Source organism: Salvelinus sp. IW2-2015, linkage group LG6.2 (genome assembly GCF_002910315.2).
Source record: "Salvelinus sp. IW2-2015 linkage group LG6.2, ASM291031v2, whole genome shotgun sequence".
In the NCBI taxonomy this organism is placed as follows: Eukaryota; Metazoa; Chordata; class Actinopteri; order Salmoniformes; family Salmonidae; genus Salvelinus; species Salvelinus sp. IW2-2015.
Window position 1 is genome coordinate 2,680,059 of NC_036846.1, and position 22,001 is coordinate 2,702,059.

Sequence of the window (22,001 nt, forward strand, 5' to 3'; positions counted from 1 at the left end):
CACTGGTCTAATGTCGATTGCTCGTTTTCTTGGCCCAAGCAAGTCTCTTCTTATTGGTGTCCTTCAGTAGTGGTTTCTTTGCAGCAATTCGAACATGAAGGCCTGATTCAAGCAGTCTCCTCTAAACAGTTGATGTTGAGATGTGCCTGTTACTTGAACTCTGAACCATTTATTTGGGCTGCAATTTCTGAMGCTGGTAACTCTAATGAACTTATCCTCTGCAGCAGAGGTAACTCTGGGTCGTCCTTTCATGTGGCGTTCCTCATGAGAGCCAGTTTCATCATAGCGCTTGATGGTTTTTGCGACTGCACTTGAAACCAAATAGGGCTATCTTCTGTATACCACCCCTACCTTGTCACAACACAACTGATTGGCTCAAACACATTAAGGAAAGAAATTCCACAACCTAACAAGGCACACCTGTTAATTGAAATGCATTCCATGTGACTACCTCATGAAGCTGGTTGAGAGAATGCCAATATTGTGCAAAGCTGTCATCAAGGCAAAGGGTGGCTACATTGAAGAATATATAATGTTTAAAACTTTGGTTACTACATGATTCCATGTGTTATTTCATAGTTTTGATGTCTTCACTATTATTCTACAATGTAGAACATAGTAAAAAATAAAGAAATACCCTGGAATGAGTAGGTGTGTCCAAACTTTTGACTGGTACTGTGTACTATATATATACACACACACACACACACACACACATACACACACATACACACACACATACACACATACACACATACATATATATATATATATATATAAATAAATAAATATAAGACTGCAGCCACTCCAGGAGAGAGGGAGTGTCAGGTCAACCAGAGGGAAAGAATATGGGCGTAAACTGGAGAAGGTGCTGGGATTCAATGAGATACTCTGCTATTTCATGTTTAGAGAATCTTTGAATCTCAGAGAGAGGAGAGGGGCCTCAGCAGGACGCGGTACAGTACTCACTTGCTGGGAAGATCCACAGAAAAACTGGTACAAGAACTGAGGTAAGATGAAGCAGAGGTTCTGTAAGTAAGTGAGAGGGGGAAAGGAACCTGAGGTTAGACACATCAAAAGGTAATGGACATGTTCTTTGGTGGTGGAGAACTTTGGTGTCTGGGTGTCATCTAAATCACATGGGCTTGAGCAGTGTCCTTTATCAACATCAGAAAGATTTACTCTGTACATCTGTGGCTCTGTTGAGCTAACATTTTACAGTTGATACAACTTTAGCACAGTTACAAACTTACTCTTTATTTATTTATTTATTTTTGCAATAGCCTATTTTAAAGATCTAAACGGGTCCGATGCTGCTGCTGGACTCATTCGTCGTCTTGCTATCAAATTACACAGGCTGTGTGATCTATTTCTCGGTCGACTCATATCAACATCTCTGCACATTAGCGGTGGGGTAGGATAAATAAATACAACAGAATAGGCCTAATTAAAAAGAACAGTGGTGAAGGAAATGGAAAATGCTGGGCAGAGCATGCCCASAGTTCATGGCTGAGTAGTACCATGGTGAAATTGGAGCAAGAAGACTGACGCGCCAACATTTTGAAAAACCGCTACAGTCAAATGACGCACACTCCACTCTGCTCACATCCWCTATTCAGCTGAATTTAKSATAACATTTTAGAGGCCCCCATCATGGTGGTGTAGAGAAATATTAGCATGTTTACGCCAACGTCCTGCAATTCTACATAGTTCTCCATGAAGCGGAGAGAAAATGTTGCCGTTTTAAAGCTACTTTCCTGCAATTCGCKATGGCTAATTCGGTGTTCTTTTGCTCAAAGATAATAACAAAATCAGTACTGCTAAATTCTTTGTTTATGGAATTTTCAATTCACCCTGACTGTCTAGCTTTTATTTTGGTGATTGTTAGTTCTTAAAGATTGTATTATTTAAAAAATATGTAGTTTCATTATCTTTTCTACATACTTTATATCTGGTTTTAGTAGTTTCATTTGACACAAAGCGTTTTTACATCCAGAAAATTAACAAAATGTTTTATTTTACACTTTGGATTTAGGCTTACCGAAAAAACGCTTAGGCGGCCCGCCCAAGGTTTTAAAATGGCAGGAAAATCCCTGCATATTACTTCCACATAATCCTCATATCTAATGCTTTTTCTTTTGGCAGCAACACAGAATTAGGTTTTATAGCTCCAAACAATGACCGAACCTTGACCTCATCTGATGACCAAACAATGACCGAACCATGACCTATACTTATGATCCTCAGTTAACATAAGCACAGTAAGTTATGGTGCCTACATTTCGGTGCTGCCCCCTACCTTGTAGAAGAAGTATTGCACCAGATGGGCGATCCGAACGTAGTAGAGGTGCCCGTGTCCCAGTAACAGTTTCTTCAGGTGCTTGAGTTTAGGGATGGCATAGTCACTGTTCCTCACTGCCTGGCGACCCTCTTTACCTTTTATACCTGAGACACGGAAGACCAGGGAAAACACACACTTTTGCATCTCACTGAATTTAATTTGAAACAACTTCAATATTAAACATTTCCTAATTTGAATCTATAGTGATATCACAGCGTCTTACCGATGCCAATGTGTGCCTCCAGGATCATACTGACATCGTTGGCMCCATCTCCGATGGAGAGGGTAATAGGGCTGCCTTTAGAGTTCTTCACCATGTTCACAATCTACATAGGAACGAGAGAGCGGAAAGAGAGTAAGGGAAAAAAGTTCATGAAATCCCACTTGGTTCTGCGTTCGAAACAAGATGCCTAGATGCAAACGTATTCAGCCATTTGTAATATCGTTACCAGGTATAATGTGGGTAAATAGATTTTTTTGTTGTGAGACCTCAACCTGGTTTATCTTTAACTAATGTAGCCATCTACAGTTAAACCTACTTAATCTATCAGCAAGAGCCCGTGACGTCGCCTCACCTGGGCCTTCTGTAGGGGAGCCATACGGCAGCACAGCACAGTGGTACAGTTCTGACAGATCTGGAGTAACAGACTCTTGTAGTGGCTGGAGTCAGGAGAGGAGTTGAACACTAAGGACAGAGTGGCTCCGTCTATGATGAAGCCGTAGTCCTGCTTAGCTGAAGTCCAGCTCCTGGGAGGGAAAGAGAACGCAGAGCTTTCTTGTGACAAATCGAAACGAGAGCAAAACGATTTCATAGTTCCAAGATTAATTTGCTCCCAATTGTTATCATTTTACGACAAATTATCATCAATTTACTACCAATGATTATCAATTTACTACCAATAAAATGATCAATAGAAGTAACATTGTACTGTAAGTAACTCCAACGACCCTCCTTCAAAACCTCCAACCCTAGACTTAGCACTGACCTGGTGATCCCAGTCTTAACCGGTGGAGTGTCCTGCACTGCCCTCTTGTGGTAGTCTAACAGCACCTCATGCAGGCGCTCTTCTCTRCTCCTCCCACCGTCCTCCAGGGTTCGCACCGTCAGTTCCAGCAGCTCTGTGCCCCTCTGGAACAGCCGGCAGGCGTAGCARGTGGACTTGGCCGTCTCCATCTTGTCCCCRGTAAGAACCCACACCTTCATGCCAGCCCGCTGCAGGGCCTCCATGGTCTCCGCTGCCTCCTCCTGCAACCTGGCGACAGAGGGAYGAAGAGAAAGAGGGAGCGTGAATGATGAGTGGCAGTTTGKKGRYKKKKMWTWKMWAWKMMMMRYCMMCAGAGAGAAWGAGTGATGGGGCGAGAGYGATGATTAAGRGAGACAGAAAGARGAYGCAGAGTGTGAGASCCGGTGTGTGAGACAGTCAGTGAATGCGCGTGTCTGTCTGACAGAATGACTGAATACATATTGAACAGAAAACCAACGCACATAACTCCCACCGCACCCACAATTTTACCTCTGCACATTAATGATCTGTTCGCCTCTAAAGAATAGCTGTGTCCAAAACGGCTCCTATTCCCCTATTTAGTGCACTACRTGTGACCAGGGCCCATAGGGTGCCATCTGGGACACAGCCTGAGAGTTAACCCTGAGCTGACTGTGTCCACCCACCTGTCCTCCACGGCGGTAGCGCCGATCAGGCTCATTCCAGTCTCCACCTGGTTGTAGACAGCCATGAGTTTCTCCTCTCGGTCATCCAGGGCCAGCCTGGCATCCCTCAGCCCTGCGTCTGCCTGGGCGTACTCTTCAGAACTCAGCAGCTTGTAGGCCACACACAGCGTCCGGTAGCCTTCCTGAGATATGGTACAAAACACACACACACACGTCGTAAGTTACCAGTCAACACGAGACAACACTCTCGCTGTGCGTTTTTATAAATGTGCGAAATCTAGACTTTCAATGTACCCGTTGCATCTGGGAAATAAACTAAGACCGTAAAACGTTCATCTTAAATCAATGTACACACAAACAAAAAATGGTAGCCTTCCTGGGAGACCTTAGACATAAATGCACAGACGTACAAAGTCATTGTATAAACATGAAGTTAGTGAGGCGGATGGGGCAGAGACCCACCGTAGCGTTGCGCTCCACGTGCATGCATATCCTGTCCACCTCCTCCTGCCTGACACGGGGGAAGATGGAGGAGTCGGCCCCCTTACAGAACAGCATGATGTCCCCTGAGCAACCAACACAATGGGAACATGTCAGGACTGGGGTTACAACAAACAAAACTTAAAACTAATAGACGTTTATTTTAAATCTCTGTCTCACCGCATTTGGATCGGACTATTACGCTCATACGCCTTCTCACCGGGTCAAAGTTCAACACATGAAGCAGCTCGTACCTGCAACGGGAAATCAGATGGCCATGTCAATCAAAAGGAGAATGTTGAATGATAAATTAAACCCGTTAATAACATTAATCAAAACTCTTCACATGTTGACTTACGTTTCAACATCTTTGTCTCTGTTCATCACTCTCATGTTCTTGCTCTCCATACCTAGGAATGTGAAACCATACCTATAGATGGGGTCGACAAAGACAAGTGAGCCGCACTGATTACACAACACACTAATCAAACCAAATCCACATAGAAGTTCATTTGTGTGATGGGTTGATTGATGAATAACAGTTGCACAGGCCCTGTCCCTTACTTCATGGCTCCCTTGACCAGTGCCACCTCGTCGGGTGAGGAYGCYATGAAGCCCCTGAGCTCTGCAGGGTGGACCATCTCTCCGTCCAGCCCCAGGACACCGTCCACCTGGTCCCCAACCCCGTCCTCCTGACCCGTAGACTCCTTGACCTGCACCGTGTGGCACAGACACAGAGCCCGCAGGAACAGCTCCTCCTCCTCCTGAAAACACACAGACGCATGTTACTTATTGTACTGTGTGCCATTTACCAGAGGTGCATTCATTAAGAACCAAATGCAAAACGGGCTGAACTTGTCCAATCAGAAACTATTGGGTTTTTTTGCAAAACGTTTTTCTACAGTGTGCAATGAATGAATACACCATTGGTATGTACTTTTATATGGCWCAGTAACAGTTTACATTATTACACTACCTAACAACCTCTGTGTCTATGGGCTGCAGAGTACAAACTACTGGCCCCATTAATCACACAAACTGTCGCAGGTTATGTTAGGTCACATGTGATGCTTGTTATTCTTTCAGGTGACCTCTGTGATTCCGCCAGCACACTGGGCCATTTGATGCCCATATGTTGGCATGCCTGACTGACACAGTGATGAGGGGGAGGGCAGATAACTAGTCATTCACCCACCCTGCCAGCCTTCTGCTGCAGCATGCTCACGGGTCCATCTGTGACACAGAAGCCGTCCAGCTCGGTGCTCGAGTCACGGTTCTTGTACTGGAAGCCGTCGATGCAGCACTCGATGAACTCCATGCTGTTCTGGGTCAGAGTGCCCGTCTTGTCCGTGAACACATACTCCACCTAGAGGACACAATGTGAAACTGCAGGGTCAGACAAATACAATTTTCACACAATCAAATGTATTTATAAAGCCCTTTCTACATCCGCAGATGTCACAAAGTGCTTATACAGAAACCCAGCCTAAAACCCTAAACAGCAAGCAATGGCGATGTAGAAGCAAGGTGGCTAGGAAATACTCTAGAAAGTCAGGAACCTAGGAAGAAACCAGGCTCTGAGGGGTGGCCAGTCCTCTTCTGGCTGTGCCAGGTGGAGATAAGAGTACATGGCCATTAAGGCCAGATCGTTCTTCTAGATGTTCATAGATGACCAGCAGGGTCTAATAATAATCACAGTGGTTGTAGAGGGTGCAACAGGTCAGTGTCTCAGGAGTAAATGTCAGTTGGCTTTTCATCGAGCCAAACCAAGCCTAGCCAATCTGTACTGGGCTGGCTTGGATAGGCATCTACCATAGTTCCTGGAACCATGCTGGAGAGGACAATGTGAATAGAAAATATCTGCGCCAGTACACTACATTTCAGGTTCAGATCTATAGTGAGAATCAGGGGTGTACTCATTAGTCCAAACAGTTGCAAAACAGAACATTTTTAACTAAAACAAGGGTTTCTATTGGAGAAAAAAAAAAGTTTTGCAACAGAATTGGCATAATGGACAGGCATGTGAGACTCTTCCAGGGTTGTAAAAAAAAAAACACTTGGCACAATTAACAACTGTGAACAATAAGAATGGGCAATTAATCCCTGAGAGTTACACCGCATAAATCTAGTTTAGCAAGCGTCATCTTTAATTGAAGTAATCATTGGGCAAACCAACTGTGACTGATCTACAACACCCCTGTTTGAGACGGAGGTTGGAGATGGGAAAGCACAGCCATTCAAGGCATATTAAGACCAGTTAGACCATTTCATATTCTGACATTTGAGGAATGTTGTTCATGTGGGTTTAGGGTCATCACTCCACCAAAGACCTCTAATAAACCTACGGCCTCGTTTGAATACTGAAATGTAATCTCCCCTTACCCTCTTCCCTTTGAGGTAATCACTGATCTAACATGACTGGGTAACAGAGTTCCATTGCAGTATATAGCTAGCTTTTTCACAAATCCAGTCATTTAAGATAAGTGATTACTTCAAGAAAAGGAGAAAGGAATGATGCATCAAAGTATTCAAACAGGGTGGATATCTGGCCAACTAGTTACAGCAATATGGTGGGAATCTGCGATGATAACTACCTCCTTTGGGAGAGTGGTTTAGGGTCTTATCAACGCTAAATTGGTTCCATAGCTTTAACGCCTGACCTGTCCTAGCTCCTCGTTGAGGTCAGAGGTGTTGACCAGAGCCCCTTCCTGGATCTCGGGGTCGAAGAAGTCCTTGTCCCAGGAGATGAAGAAGGAGCCCAGGAACTTCTGCATCTCCACCGTCACGTACATGGACACGGGGATGATGAAGTTGAACAGAACCATGAACGACAGGAAGTCAGTAAACATCTTCAGGTACTGGGGGAGAGAGGGAACAAAAATTAAACGTGGTTAAAATACACAGATAAAACAGGAAGTCAGTAAACATCTTTAGGTACTGGGGGAGAGAGGGGTAAACACAGGGAACAGTGTTAAAACACACTTCCACAAACTGAAGTGCCCTTGGAGAAATAACACACTCGTATAATGCAGTGCTACGAGCCATCGGTGTAATGTGACTCTGGGTCAATGAAATGTGCCTAAAAGTCTCACCACATAAGGCATTAAGTTGCATTTGAGACTGACTACAGTCAGCAGATTGCATTATACAGTGCTAAACTGTATTTGTCTGCGCAAAGTCTTTTTAGCTGAGTGAAGGCCTCACCAGGTTGGCATCTTTCTCCTTCTGCGTCTTCTGGTTGTACCAGGGCTCTTCCTGGCCTGGTTGGCTCTGCCACACGTACTTGAGRGTGGTGCACACCAGGGCCTTGCTCACCAGGATACACAGGTACACCAGCAGGAAGGCATTGATAGATCTGAAACACGAGTATTAACAACCCAACTCCCTTCAGCAACACTGAAAATATACATCCACTGTGTGAAACATCTGCTTCCTATATAATCCCATATTCCTCTGATATCCGTGTGAATGGACACCTAATCAAACTGCCGCAGCTTCCTTCAACTGATCGTTGTTCCAGTGRTGTGTTCGAGACKACCTAAAGCGAGACCAATTCAAGACCAAGACCGGAGCAAATCAAGTCTGAGTCAAAACCAAGCCTCCGAGACAAGGGGTCCGAGACCGAGTCAAGACCAGAAAAATGAAGTCCAATTCAAGACCACGAGTAACCTTTGTCAAATCAGCACCATAAGAGTTGAAAATGTCCAGTATTTCTGTGTTCATCTTTCAGAACATACAGATTCTTTAGACATTCAAAATAGTGAAAAAATGCACGCTGATGGAAAACAGTCACAAATGATTACTAACCTAAACACAGTGGGGAACAAGCCCTCCTACGCCTTCAGAGAAGGCCTAAGGATTTATAAAATAATGATTCATATAATAAATGACAATTATATTATTATTTTCAATGATGTTCTGATTTAATCTTGTGAGTTTTTGGTTGTAAAGGAAAGAGTTAACACTGAAGAAAAAAAAAAAAGATTGAATCAGGATTTTTCTTTGCTGGTCTCCGGGGAGATAAATCTAGCTAGCTAAGTCAGCCATTGGCTATCAGAAGCTAGATAAAGGCATCTTCCATTCAACTGTAATAGGACAACATTTTGGAGTGACAGTGGAATCAACCAATCACATTTTGACTTAATGGAAGGGATCGTTTTTACAAAAACATCTGCCTTGAAATCCAACATTTCACTGTGCAATAGCGAGCAGTAGGTTTCCCGCGATCTAGCTAGCTAGATTTTGTTGTCAGCTAGTGTGCAGCGGCTGCAGCAGGTGTTATCAAAGAGGATGTTGTTTTTAATTTATTAGCTTCTCCCTTTTCAAGAATAACTTTCAACAAGAAGTTAAGTTTCAAATGATCATCTAGTGAGTGGAACTGTTTTTTATTGCAGCCTGCTGTAGTCAGCCATCTCTTTGAAAATAACTTGTGTGAAACATTGTTGCATTTACAGTGGAACTAACAGCATTTTAACAACATTACATCTTATTACAATATGTTCATATACACCCCCAGGAAGAATGACAATTTACATTTTATGACAAGCGACCAAATCACTGTAGATATGGTAATTTTCATAAATTCTTCGTATACGTAATTCCCAAACGTTCTAAGGCATTTGTGAAAATTATACAGCAATATAGAGTGGGAAAGCGGCCATACGTTTGGACAATTAATAGACACTGCAGTCTACACAGACCAGTGCGCTATAGCCAGATCAGAACTACAGTAGGCCTTTACACAAACAAGCCACACGGGCTGCCATCATTCACTTGGAACAGGACTGTGTATTTACAGGCAGTTACAACAGCGCGACTTCAGATCATTAGAACGCATTCGCCAAAAGCCACAAAATTCATCCGAGTGGATTTATGCAAATATGTAAACACCACAGGAGTCCTCTTTCATTTGAGAACTTTACAGTCCCGTTGATCAAACAACCATGAAAAGGTAGGCTCCCCCCCACCCCCAGTTATGCACATCAACAACAAGATCAACTAATGCTGAATTATATGAATCATGCATTGAACTGCATCCATCTATTCTGCCAACAATGCCTTAGTGTACGTTATGGAACGCTGAGTCAAATAGAACCTTCTTATAAAGTTGATTTTGTAGCAGAAACTGAATTTGATATTTTTTTTTACTGATATTATGATTGTCTGTTTCATATCTGCAAAGTAGTTAAAACGTTGTTTAAACTTTAGGTCACCGGTTACTTTGTGTGCTTAACTTCTCTTGGGTAGGGGGCAGCATTCGTAATTTTGGATGAAAAGCATGCCCAAATTAAACTGCCAGCTACTCATCCCCAGAAGATAAGATATGCATATTATTAGTAGATRTGGATAGAAAACACTCTGCAGTTTCTAAAACTGTTTGAATCATGTCTGTGAGTATAACAGAACATATTTAGCAGGCCCGCCCTTACTTCTCCACCACAGACCGCTTCTGGGACTTCCCCTGGTAGTTCAGAGCCATTTTGGTTTCCATGCCAGAGTACACTGCCACTCCTAGAAGAAGGAGAATTGGTCAGGACAGGCTCACACGGTGACCATCATTCAGACCCTCATTTGCATTAAACAATTGAGTCACCATAAATCTTCTGAGTATTCTTCAAGGTAGCGCCTTTCAGGAGGAGATTCTCTGGACCCAAAGACCTGAGGAACACCACACAAAGAGAAAAGAAAGTCACATACCTTCTCTAAAAACACCAAGACCCCTCCCTTCTCTTATAGCGGCACACTAGCTCTTGCCTAATACTATCAATGGATAACTCCAGTCTTGAGTTGACGTCTACTCTGCCCCAAATGTTCTTGTGAAGGACACAGAACGACATCTTTTATAAGATCATTACAAAGCGGCCCGGTGGCAAACGCTTCAGAGAGCACTTTGGAAGCGCTGCCCTGAGTCTGGGCCAGGTCCAGTATTACTTTCATGCTCGTTTGGAGTTATGGATCAATGAAATAATGATTTGATGGTTATGCAAAAGGGAAAAGACAAGAGTGCTTAAACGACTGTGCTTTCATTTCTTTTTTTAGACTGAGGTACGGGAGGAGGGGGTAACTAGGGCTAAGAGGGAACCGATAGGGGACTGGCCAACACGCTTACCTCACAGCAGGCTCCTGGTCATTCTTGTAGATGTGCATACGCCCCACAAACCTGTAGAAACACAGACCCCCATGAATGCCCTACCCAACGGCAGATGCTCTATTTGATCTCATCTCTCTATGGACCTGAACTGAATCAACTGTGTAATGGGCTAGAAATGGTCAATTTGAATATTTTCTGATATCAGACAGAAACGCACTGATAACTAATACTATCTGCAGCAGAGGGACTAGTCAGATGTAAAGCTAATCATAACGCCATATGCTGATCACCAGGACTTTGCATAGACTGCACCAATTAAGAGCGAGCTAATACYATGGGTGGTTTGTCCGACAGCACGCTGGCACTGCAACTCTGTTTTATTGATTGTGAAAAGAAGCAGCATCTGGTGTCTTCAGTCCCTTAGGCTGTCTGAAACATCACTGATGTATTTATGGCGCCAAATTGTACTGTCACGGCCYCTCCTTGGCCATAGGTGGCGCCAAACCACTAAGTCTCTGGAGAGACTACAGCTGTTCAAACGACTGGGTCTGTTCCTCTATGCAGCACGGGCCAAATCTAACTGAACCTTCCCTTCAATTCCTGGCCAGTCTCTTCCACAAATCAGGTTTACTAACAGTCCAACGCCGCTAATAAGAAAGAACCTGTCAGAGAGCTAGAAAGCGTATAGCCTGCCAACACTCTACCTAATGACACTGTTGCTATTAAAATGTCATCTGGACATTCCCGATTGACAGTTGATTAAACTGACTAAAACCCTACACCTAACAAATCAGTGTGCACATGTTTTTACAGTCCAGGGACAGTTTTCACAAAGCCTCTCGGAGTAGAAGTGCTGATCTATGATCAGTATTGGCTTTCGGATCATCATCATTGTATAGACTGGGGGGGAGAACTGATCCGAGATCAGCACTTCTACTCTCAGAGCTCTGCGTGAGGAACACGCGAGGAGGACAGAGCCTACTTGTAGAGGTCAGGCTGCGGCTGCTCGCACTCCACGGTGGCGCTGAGAGACTCCAGGCCCTTCTCTGTGTCTGGCACTGTGTAGTGTGTCTGAGAGAGACCGAGAGAGAGAGAGAGAGAGAGAGACAGAGAAAGTGAGTGAGTGAGTGCAGACTATTTCAGGTCATCACTGCAACACACACACACATACATGGGCGCACGTAGTCACGCACACTAAGACACGTCGACGGGGCTGTAGTGGAGTGGGTCGAGAGCTTTAAGTTCCTCGGTGTCCACATCCCTAAGGAATTATCATGGTCCACACACCCACACAGTTGTGACMAGGGCACAACGACGCCTCTTCCCTCTCAGGAGGCTGCAAAGATTTGGCATGGGCCCTCACATCCTCAAAACGTTCTACAGCTGCACCATCGGGAGCATCTTTACTGGCCGTGTCACCGCTTGGTACAGAAACTGGCATCCGACCGCAAGGCACTACAGAGGGTAGWGCGTACGGCCCAGTACATCACTCCCTGCCATCCAGGACGTCTATACCAGGCGGTGACAGAGGAAGSCCCTCAAACTGTTAAAGACTACAGCCACAGACCATGCTCTCTGCTACTGCACGGCAAGCGGTACCAGTGCACCAAGTCTAGAAGTAACAGGACCCTGATCAGTTTCTACCCAAGCCATAAGACTGCTCTGAACAAGACTGCTAATCAGAGGTCTACCCGGATTACCTGCATTGACCCTGTTCTGCACTGGCTATGTACACACACTGGACTCTACCCACAGTGACTGCCGCATTCTCTCTCTCTCTGCTCTTGTTTTGCTTAAAAGGATGTCGTTGGGCGGAACTGGGAAGGTCATCAGTAAAATGGAACACACCTGGGACTCTCTCCACAGAGACAAACTGTTTTTGGTTGTGGCATTTTGGGGCTTTTGTGTTAATTTGTTTTGGTACCTCTCAACACCCCTCATTATCACCATCTATGCACATCCACTCACTTACACTACTGACTACACACACATTTTTACTTGGATATAGTTTACTTTATTTCATAAATATGTTTGTTATTTCTTTATCTCCTCTTTGTTACGGGCTACGAGCCATTTCGTAACACCACACATACTGACACCGACGCTCCAACATACACTTTCACATACGCTGAGACATACGCTGAGACATACGCTGTCCATAATCGATTTCCATTTTTTACTCTGCATTGTTGGAAATGTACCCACAATTAAAAAAATGTCACTGTTCGTCTACACCTGTTGTTTACAAAGCACGTGACAAATGTCTGGATTTGGAAGAGGAGAGGGAGTGATGGCAGATTGAAAGCGATGTCATGCCCCCACAGACCACACGTCTCAATGGCACCATGACACTGGTGTTACTTTGGCAGCACTCCACCTTATGGTTGGACTCCCCGTCCAGACTGGCCGTGGTGACAAAGCAGGTGTCGTCCTCCCGGCTYGACTGCAGCAGGATGAGGTCACAGGGAAAGGTCTCATCCTCCACCACCTCCACCACATCCCCGACCTAGTGGAACATAGAACACATGTAGGGAACGAAGAGGCGAGGCCACCAAAATCCACCAATAGTCCCCTGTGCACATGTGAAGGTCTGAGAGGATTGGTTTGGTATAAGCAATGGTGAAACTTCCACTGACCTAGCCTACGAGGGCAAGGTGGAGCCGTCACCAAATTGCTTATACCTGTCAAATCCATGCAGATCTACACAGTTCCAATGTGCATAGGGAGGTCAAGAGGTCAATTTGGGATTGGGCCATAAAAGCATTGTAAATCTATACGACTGAAATACCTGGGCCATAAAAGCATTGTAAATCTATACATGACTGAAATACCATCCACTTTCCTTCATTCAGCATTACATACTTGGGATTACCATACGGTACAGTGCAGCAACACTATCAAAAACACTGGAACATGCCAAGATGCCAACTAACTCTCCTTCCCCTCCGCCCCGCGTCCCCAAGGGGATATTTATTTCCAGGGGACTTGGCCGCGGCGCAGCTTGCTGAAAAGGTACCTTGATATTCTCGCTCTCCTTGCGTGCTCTCCGGCCGTCCTCCAGCACCGTCACCAGGTACTTATTCACCTCATTGTCTGCCTTGTGCCGCAGCCAGTCCTCATAGCCCTGAGAGAGGTGGAGGACGGCAGGGAGAGAGAGCGACACACACACACATCTTTTTAGTACGGAACTGACTGCAGGTCTGTGTTCACCTCGCCCAGTCTACAGAGAGCCTCCCCTGGTGTCCCGCTTCAAAGCCTGGATAAAAGGTAGCAGCATCGCTAGCTGCCATCAATGTGTCCCATATAGGAAGTACACCCTCCATTGTGCATTTCAAAAAGCCCTAGCAGCAGGCCACCAGAAAAGCCAATCCCTAAAACAATACATCTAAAAAGGTGGAACACAGCTGCAGCAGACAAAGAGACAATATACTAGAGACTGTCACACCATTTGGTCATGTTCTCCAGACAACCGGCATTGACAACCGGCATTACTTTGGCTGTGACCAAAAAAATAACAAAGCATTTGAAATGATTCAATATTTCACCCCGCCAAAATATACACATTTAAAGGGAAAGATATTTAATAAAAAAACGTGGAAGAGAGGCAGTGGAGAGATGCATAGAGGGGCTATAAAGGGGACCATAGAAATATAATTTGTAGAATGTGAAAAGCCCCTTTAGAATGGGTATGTCCATTCTAGTAATTGTTATATTTCTAAGGGGGCAGTGAATTAAAAATGGCGACAGTGTCATGTCTTACCTGTTTAATGGCTGTTACTGTGATGACGAAGAACAATGGCAGGCCACTAGTGACTGGGCTGGTGGGGGTGTCTACAATCACCTGTAGAAAAGAATACCAGACACTTTACAGACTGTACCATTCAGATAATAAAGCCTTATGATCAGACAAGATACTTTTCTACTAATAGGTCTAATAACTTTGTTTTTTTAAATCAAAACAACCAATTGCAAAAATCACATCCTCCCCGCTGATTGGAGGACCTTAAGCAGGTATACTGTGCATGTGTGTATTCCAACCTTCAGATAACCACAGATCAACCCGTCTTTCATAGTAAATCGTCATTCTACCACTATTGACTAATCGCAAATGGTAGCCAATCTACTCAGATTATTATCTCGTCTACAACGTAGTTAGGAGACTGTCTCAGGAGTGGTGCAGTGAAAGAGTCATTTCCAAGGCCATTTCTTAGACGAGAATACATTGTATGGAGAAAAAAAATAACATTGGACAGGTTACAACAGATTCTTCGAGCACACGGGCGGGGCACTCCAACATAAATACAGGTTGTAGTGCATGTCGGCCTGAGTATACGCATGCGCGCGCGCACACACACACACACACACACACACACACACACACACAGTGTGTGTGCTAGTCTCGGCTCCACAGCACCTAATCTCTCCTCTCTCCGTCCAACAGAGAGACATGGAGACATTTTGTACCGAGACAGTATGAGAAGAACCCAAGCAGCTTGGACCTGCAGGACACCTAATTAAGTGGGCCAGGGCCACAGTGGTATTTAATCTAAAACCACACGGGGGGCTGGTTCCTGCTGCCTGCCTGGTGCTGATGCCAACAGAACACGGAGCAGGCCCTCTCCTGCTGGGCTGCTGAGAGCCGTGCTGGACTGCAGGCCAGGGGCAGTACAGAAATCTTGTGTGTTTGCGTGCGCGTACAGGAATCTGGCCACTAATGAGCCTAGAGACCAAGAGCGAGAGGGAGCCTGCACAGGCCCAGTAAGGTAATCCCAAACAACTAGCGGCTCAGGAGCACAGAGACAAAAGCTTGACCTGCAAAAACAGCCCTCAACAACACGCAGCCATTGTGTAATTGTGTGTGTTCCCTCCTAATGCTGTCACAAGGCGGATTTACTCCCGCTCCCCTGATCCTGCAGCACGCCAGAGGCTTTCAGCCTCTGAGCAAGTGGCGCTTGTTACGGAACACACACAGAGTTGTGCACACACGCGTATTTGGCATTCAGAGCATGAGCTGTACAAGATGTCAGATATGTATCAGCTGAGGCAGGAGATGTGTTGTGAGCCCTCTCTCAGGTGTTTCCCTGCTCACCTGTGAGAGGACTGACAATGAGGAAGTGAAAGAGAACTCGCTGCTCCCTCAGCAACACATCCTTCCGCGCACACACACAGACACACACAGGCAGTGTACTGCGCACTAAAGCATTTGAGTGCCGACTGCTGTGATTACAGTTAATAATTCAATTAGAAGGCCGAAATGGACTGGTGCACATTGAACCTTCAGCCAGAATGCAGAATCAGGGAAAACAGACTCTCCATTGTTTCTTTCCTTGGGAGTCAGTGACAGAAAGGAGGGAGAATGTGAGAGTGAAACCGTCCTCTCCTGTAGCTCCAGGTGTTCCCAGCCAGAAATAGAGGCAGCGAGAAGACTTTCATATAATGTGTGGAGCTAGGTGGACCCAGGTGGCAGGTCTCAGTGTTAGAGACTCCTCAGTGGACCAGCCGGTTGCCTCGGGTGATTCAGGAGCAGGAGTTCTATTGAATACATCTCCCCTCTCGCCTTTCCTGGCCCAGCCCCTCTTCACCCTCAGCAAGTCTATGCAGCTGTAACTAATGCTGCAACCTAGGCAGGTGATAGATGTTGGTGGGAGCGGTCGAAAGTGCATGTCGTTTTTCGATTTAATAAATTGATAAAAGCCCATCTGGAGGTAGGGAGTGGGGCTAGACGTGGCCAGTCCAGGCCGATTAAAGATATTAAAAGAGTGACTGGCTGTATTGCAGCTGAAAGTGCCGGGGATGCATGTCCCCAACACATTCAGTCCCACCCGACCGCAAGGCATGATTTAGTTCGCACCACAATACTGCAGAGAGTGGCCACTACAGAGTGCACTATATCACATAAACACTCCACACCCATAGCCCCCCACCCCCTGGGGGGGGGGGGGGCAAGCTATTTCTCCTGAGCGTTGTTCCCTTCCCCTCCCTCGTACATTTTCTACACTCCACCAAACTTGAATGTCACACATTAATCACACAACTACAGACCATGCCCCTGCAAATAACCACAAAATAACAGGCCATTCCTCAAATTTTGATACACCCTTACCTCCATATACACACACACACACAGCACCAAAACCCAAACCTAGTCATTAAATAGGAACGAGCATTCTGGAGGACTCCTCCACCGAACTGACGGGTCGGTTAGATCTCTGACACTGATAAAGAGCCCTACATCTGAACAGGGAAGAAGTGTGTCAGAGTGAGTGACAGTCCCTCAGGTCCCAGGGCAGGGGAGGCAGGGGCCCTCTCTCCATCCATCTCTCCAACCCCACTCCCATTCCATCAGGAGGCAGGCAGCAAAGGCATGCAGAGCTATTTATAGGACAGTGGTGTTTTTTAAATGTATTATTTATTTATTTTAAAATCAGGGAGCCAGAGTCTATTTGAGACTCTCATAAGTACAGGAGGGCTTCCTGGCTGCTTCTTATGGCTGGGGGGCAGTATTGAGTAGCTTGGATGAATAAGGTGCCCAGAGTAAACTGCCTGCTACTCAGGCCCAGAAGCTAAGACATGCATAGTATTAGTAGATTTGGATAGAAAACACTCTGAAGTTTCCAAAACTGTTTAAATGATGTCTGAGTAGAAAATCAATCTTRAGGATGTTGTTATCATATATATCCAATAACGTTCCAACCGGAGCATATGTTTTTGTCTYCAGAGTAATGGAACACATGGCCATATCATGACTAGCGCGCGTGACCAGGAACTAGCATTCTGCCAGACCACTGACTCAAATAGCTGCCATCCGGCCGCACATCACACTAGAGGCTTCATTTTACTGACTGTTGACATCTAGTGGAAGGCGTAGGAAGTGCGAACAGATCCATATATTACTGGGAATTGAATAGGCGATGACTTTAACGTCAACCAGCCCCAGAATTTCCACTTCCTGTTTGGAGGTTTGCCTGCCATATGAGTTTTGTTATACTCAGACATAATTCAAACAGTTTTAGAAACTTCAGAGTGTTTTCTATCCAATAGTAATAATAATATGCATATATTAGCATCTGGGACAGAGTAGGAGGCAGTTCACTATGGGCACCAATTCATCCAAAAGTGAAAATGCTGCCCCCTATCCCTAAAAAGTTAAGGAGAAGTGTATCTATAATTCCATGCATAACACTTGTATATTTTATCAATGTTTATTATGAGTATTTCTGTAAATTGATGTGGCTCTCTGCAAAATCACCGGATGTTTTGGAAGCAAAACATTACTGAACATAATGCGCCAATGTAAACTGAGATTTTTGGATATAAATATGAACTTTATCGAACAAAACATACATGTATTGTGTAACATGAAGTCCTATGATTGTCATCTTATGAAGATCAAAGGTTAGTGGATTCATTTTCTCTCTGTTTCTGCTTTTTGTGACTCCTCTCTTTGGCTGGAAAAATGGCTGTGTTTTTCTGTGACTAGGTGCTGACCTAACATAATCGAATGGTATGCTTTCGTCGTAAAGCCTTTTTGAAATCGGACACTGTGGTGGGATTAACAACAAGTTTATCTTTAAAATGGTGTATAATGCTTGTATGTTTGAGGAATTTTAATTATGAGTTTTCTGTTTGAATTTGGCGCCCTGCACTTTCACTGGCTGTTGTCATATCGATCCCGTTAACGGGATTTCAGCCATAAGAAGTCAGCAGCGCAGAGAGATAGAAAATCAGTAACGGTGAGAGAGACTTACTAAAAGAGCGAGATTACCGATTGTCATGGAGAGAGAGAGAGAATTCTTGCCGAAGGAGAAAGACTTGCCGAGAGCGAGAGCGAGACACACACTCGCGATCGGGGCAGTTCTCCCTAGTCCACTTGCAGTCTGCGCTGACAGCGACACACTGCCGTGGGCGGGTGAGACCTGCCACAGGCGCGCGAAGCACACACACGCTTGCCGCGAGCCACGCTTGCCGAGCGCGAGAGAGAGACACGCGCTTGCCGAGAGCGAGACGCGCTTGCCGAGAGCGAGACGCGCTTGCCGAGAGCGAGAGCGAGACGCGCTTGCCGAGAGCGAGAGCGAGACGCGCTTGCCGAGAGCGAGACGCGCTTGCCGAGAGCGAGACGCGCTTGCCGAGAGCGAGACGCGCTTGCCGAGAGAGAGAGAGAGAGAGAGAGGCACGCTTGCCGAGAGACGAAGAACGCTTGCCGGCGAGAGAGCGAGACAGCCGCTTGCCGAGAGAAGCGAGACTGCGCCTTGCCGAGAGGAGAGGAGAGAGACACACGCTGGCCGAGAAGAGAGAAGAGAGAGAGAGAACACCGCTTAGCCGACGAGAGAGAGAGAGAGAGAGCAGCGCTTGCCGAAGAGAGAGAGAAGACGCTTGCGGAGAGAAGCAAGAGAGGACACCGACGCTTGCCGAGAGAGAGGAGAGAGAGACCAACGCTTGCCGAGAGAGTAGAGAGAGAGACTTGCGAGAGAGAGAAACCGCACTTGCCGAAGAGAGAGAGAGAGACAGACCCGCTGTGCGAGAGAGCAGAGAGGCAAAAACGCTTGCCGAGTAGAAGAGAGAGACGAGACCACGCTTGCTGGCGAGCAGAGATCGAGTAGACAACGCTGCCAGAGAGAGAGACAGTGGCGAGAGGCAAAAAGCGGACCTTGCCGCGAGAGAGAAGAGAGAAGAAGCAACGCTGAGAGGAGGAACACCTTGCCGAAGAGGAGGAGAGAGAGAACACGCTTGCCGAGAAGGAGGTGGAAGAGAACGCTTGCCCGAAGTAGAGAGAGAGAGGCCAGAAGAGAGAGACACCTGCAGAGGAGAAGCAGTTGCCCGAGAGAGAGAGGAGAGAGAGACAACGCTTGCCGAGAGAGCAGGAGACAGCTAGCCGAGAGAGAAGGAGAGAAAGAGACGGTGCCAGAGAGAGAGACAGGGCCGCTTGCCGGAGAGTGGGAGGGGCAGAGAGGTAAACGCTCAGTTAGAGAGAGGAGAGAGAGGAGGAGAGAGAAGGACATCGCTTGCCGAGAGAGAGAGAGAGAGGAGACACGCTTGCCGAGAGAGAGAGCACGTCTTGCCGAAGAGAGAAGACACGCTTGAGCGAGAGAGAGAGAGGAGAGAGAGAGAGAAGAGAGAGAGAGAGGAGACAAACGCTTGCCGAGGAGGAGAGACCCAGACACGCTTGCCGAGAAAGGAGAGAGAGAGAGAGAGACATCGCTTGCAGAGAGAAGAGAGACAGGGCCTTGCAGAGAGAGGAGAGAGCAGAGAGACGAACACGCTTGCCGAGAGAGGGAGAGAGACACGCTTGCCCGAGCAAAGAGAGACGAGAGAGAGAGACAACGCTTGCAGGAAGAGAGAGAGAGCAACCACGCTTGCAGAGAGCAAGAGAGAGAGAGAGAGAGAGAACACACGGCTTGCACAGAGAGAGCGAGACACGCTTGCAGAGAGAAGAAGAGAGAGAAAGAGAGAGAGACAAACGCTGCAGAGAGAAGAGAGAGAGAGAGACTCAGAAGGGCCACGGCTTGCAGAGAGAGAGAGAGTAGAGACACAGCTTTCGGAAAGGAAGCTTTGCCAGAGAGAGAGAAAGAAGAGAAGCACAACGCTTGCCGAGAGCAGAGTCAGGAGAGAGTACGTTGCCAGAGAGAGCACGAGAGATAACAACCTAGCTTGCCGAGAGAGAAAGAAGAGAGACGAGAGCAGCGCTTGCCGAGAGAGAGAGAGACGACACGCTTTGCCCGAGAGAAGAGAGACGATCGAGAAAGTACCCCCCCCCTTCCGACGGGACGCCCCCGGAGAGAGAGATCGAGAAGAGACGACCTTCGCCAAGCGAGGAGAACCGTTGCCGATGAGAGAGAGGAACATTGACGCTTGCCGAGAGAGGAGCAGAGAGAAGAGACACGCTTGCCGCGAGAGAGAGCAGAGAGAGACAAACGCAGGCGCTTCGCCCGAGAGAGAGAGAGAGAGAGACACGCTTGCCGAGAGAGAGCAGAGGAAGAGACGCGCGTTGCCGAGAGCGGAGAGAGAGAGCAGCAGAGACCCGACGCTGCCGCACGACGACCGTAGCAGAGGAGCACACGCTCTGCCCCGAGAGAGAGAGAGAGAGAGACACGCTTGCCGAGAGAGAGAGAGAGAGAGACACGGACGAGAGAGAGAGAGAGTGAGAGAGAGAGAGACGAGCAGCTGCCGTAGAGAGAGAGAAGAGAGAGAGAGAGACGTGCCGAGAGAGAGAGAGAGAGAGAGACACGCTTGCCGACGGGAGAGAGAGACGGCGAGAGAGATGAAGAAGACACGCTTGCCGAGAGATCGAAGAAGATGAGAGCGAGAGAGCACCAACGCTTTGCGGGACGAGAGAGAGGAGAGAGAGAGGAGACACGCTTGCCGAGAAGAGAGAGAGAAGCTTGCAGAGAGAGAGAGAAGACACGTGCCGAGACGAGAGATGAGAGAGAGAAGAGAGACTTGCGAGAGAGAGAGGAGACGAGAGACGCTCAAGAGAGAGAGAGAGAGACGGGAACAGCGAGAGAGAGAGCAGAGAGAGAGAACGAGTGACAGAGAGAGAGGAGGAGACACAGAGAGGACTGCGAGAGAGAGTAAGGAGAGAGAAGAGAGGACTGCGGAAGATGGATAGAGAGAGAGAGACCGCCCGAGAGAGAGAAGAGAGAGAGGAGAACGCTGCCAGAGAGAGAGGAGAGAGAGAGAGACGAGAAACGGGGAGAGAGGAGAGAGAAGAGAGACAGTGCGAGAGGAGAAGAGAGAGAGAGAGAGAGAAAGCTGACCGAGAGAGAGAGAGACCCTAGACCGAGAGAGAGAGAGAGAGAACGCCCGAGAGAGAGGAGAGAGGAGAGATGAGGAGAGAGAGAGACAGAGAGAGAGAGAGAGAGAGAGAAGGGAGAGAGAGAGAGAGAGAGACAGCAGAGAGAGAGAGAGAGAGGCGGGAGAGAGAGAGAGATAGAAGAGAAATCGGAGAGGAGAGAGAGAGAGAGAGAAAAAAGAGCAAAAATAGAGAGAGAGAGAAGAGAGAGAGAGAAGAGAGAGTTGACCGAGAGAGAGAGAGATGAGAGAGAAGAGAGAGCGAGAGAGAGAGAGAGAGAGAGAGACACGCTGGCCGAGAGAGAGAGTAGAGAGAGAGAGAGAGATCAGACGCTTGCCGAGAGAAGAGAAGAGAGGAGAGAGACACGCTTGCGAGAGAGAGAGAGAGACACCGTGCTGCCGAGAGAGAGAGGACAAGCTTAGCGAGAGAAGAGAGAGAGAGAGAGACACAACGACGCTTGCCGAGAGAGAGAGAGAGAGAGAGAGAGAGACACGCTGCCGAGAGAGAGAGAGAGACAGCTTGCCGAAGAGAGAAGAGAGGAGAGAGAGAGAGAGAGAGAGACACGCTTGCCGAGAGAGAGAGGAGAGAGAGAGACACACGCTTGCCGAGAGAGAGAGAGAGAGAGAGAATA

The 22,001-nt window shown here is 46.8% G+C and overlaps 1 protein-coding gene across 1 annotated transcript in view; it reads right to left on the reverse strand.

The window, feature by feature from the left end:
• Positions 1-22,001, reverse strand: part of LOC111965490 (phospholipid-transporting ATPase 11C) — a 71,641-nt gene that overhangs the window by 17,750 nt on the left and 31,890 nt on the right. The window contains exons 4-23 of the mRNA XM_023989664.2: positions 14,342-14,422; positions 13,598-13,705; positions 12,959-13,087; positions 11,564-11,652; positions 10,600-10,650; positions 10,084-10,148; positions 9,920-10,001; positions 7,695-7,845; positions 7,151-7,348; positions 5,686-5,856; positions 5,055-5,254; positions 4,849-4,920; positions 4,671-4,744; positions 4,473-4,576; positions 4,011-4,192; positions 3,328-3,594; positions 2,917-3,088; positions 2,565-2,667; positions 2,300-2,445; positions 970-1,029 (exon numbers count right to left, since the gene is read on the reverse strand). Coding sequence (XP_023845432.2) covers positions 970-1,029; positions 2,300-2,445; positions 2,565-2,667; positions 2,917-3,088; positions 3,328-3,594; positions 4,011-4,192; positions 4,473-4,576; positions 4,671-4,744; positions 4,849-4,920; positions 5,055-5,254; positions 5,686-5,856; positions 7,151-7,348; positions 7,695-7,845; positions 9,920-10,001; positions 10,084-10,148; positions 10,600-10,650; positions 11,564-11,652; positions 12,959-13,087; positions 13,598-13,705; positions 14,342-14,422 — 2,505 coding nt within the window. The remainder of the gene's footprint in view (positions 1-969; positions 1,030-2,299; positions 2,446-2,564; positions 2,668-2,916; positions 3,089-3,327; positions 3,595-4,010; positions 4,193-4,472; positions 4,577-4,670; positions 4,745-4,848; positions 4,921-5,054; positions 5,255-5,685; positions 5,857-7,150; positions 7,349-7,694; positions 7,846-9,919; positions 10,002-10,083; positions 10,149-10,599; positions 10,651-11,563; positions 11,653-12,958; positions 13,088-13,597; positions 13,706-14,341; positions 14,423-22,001) is intronic.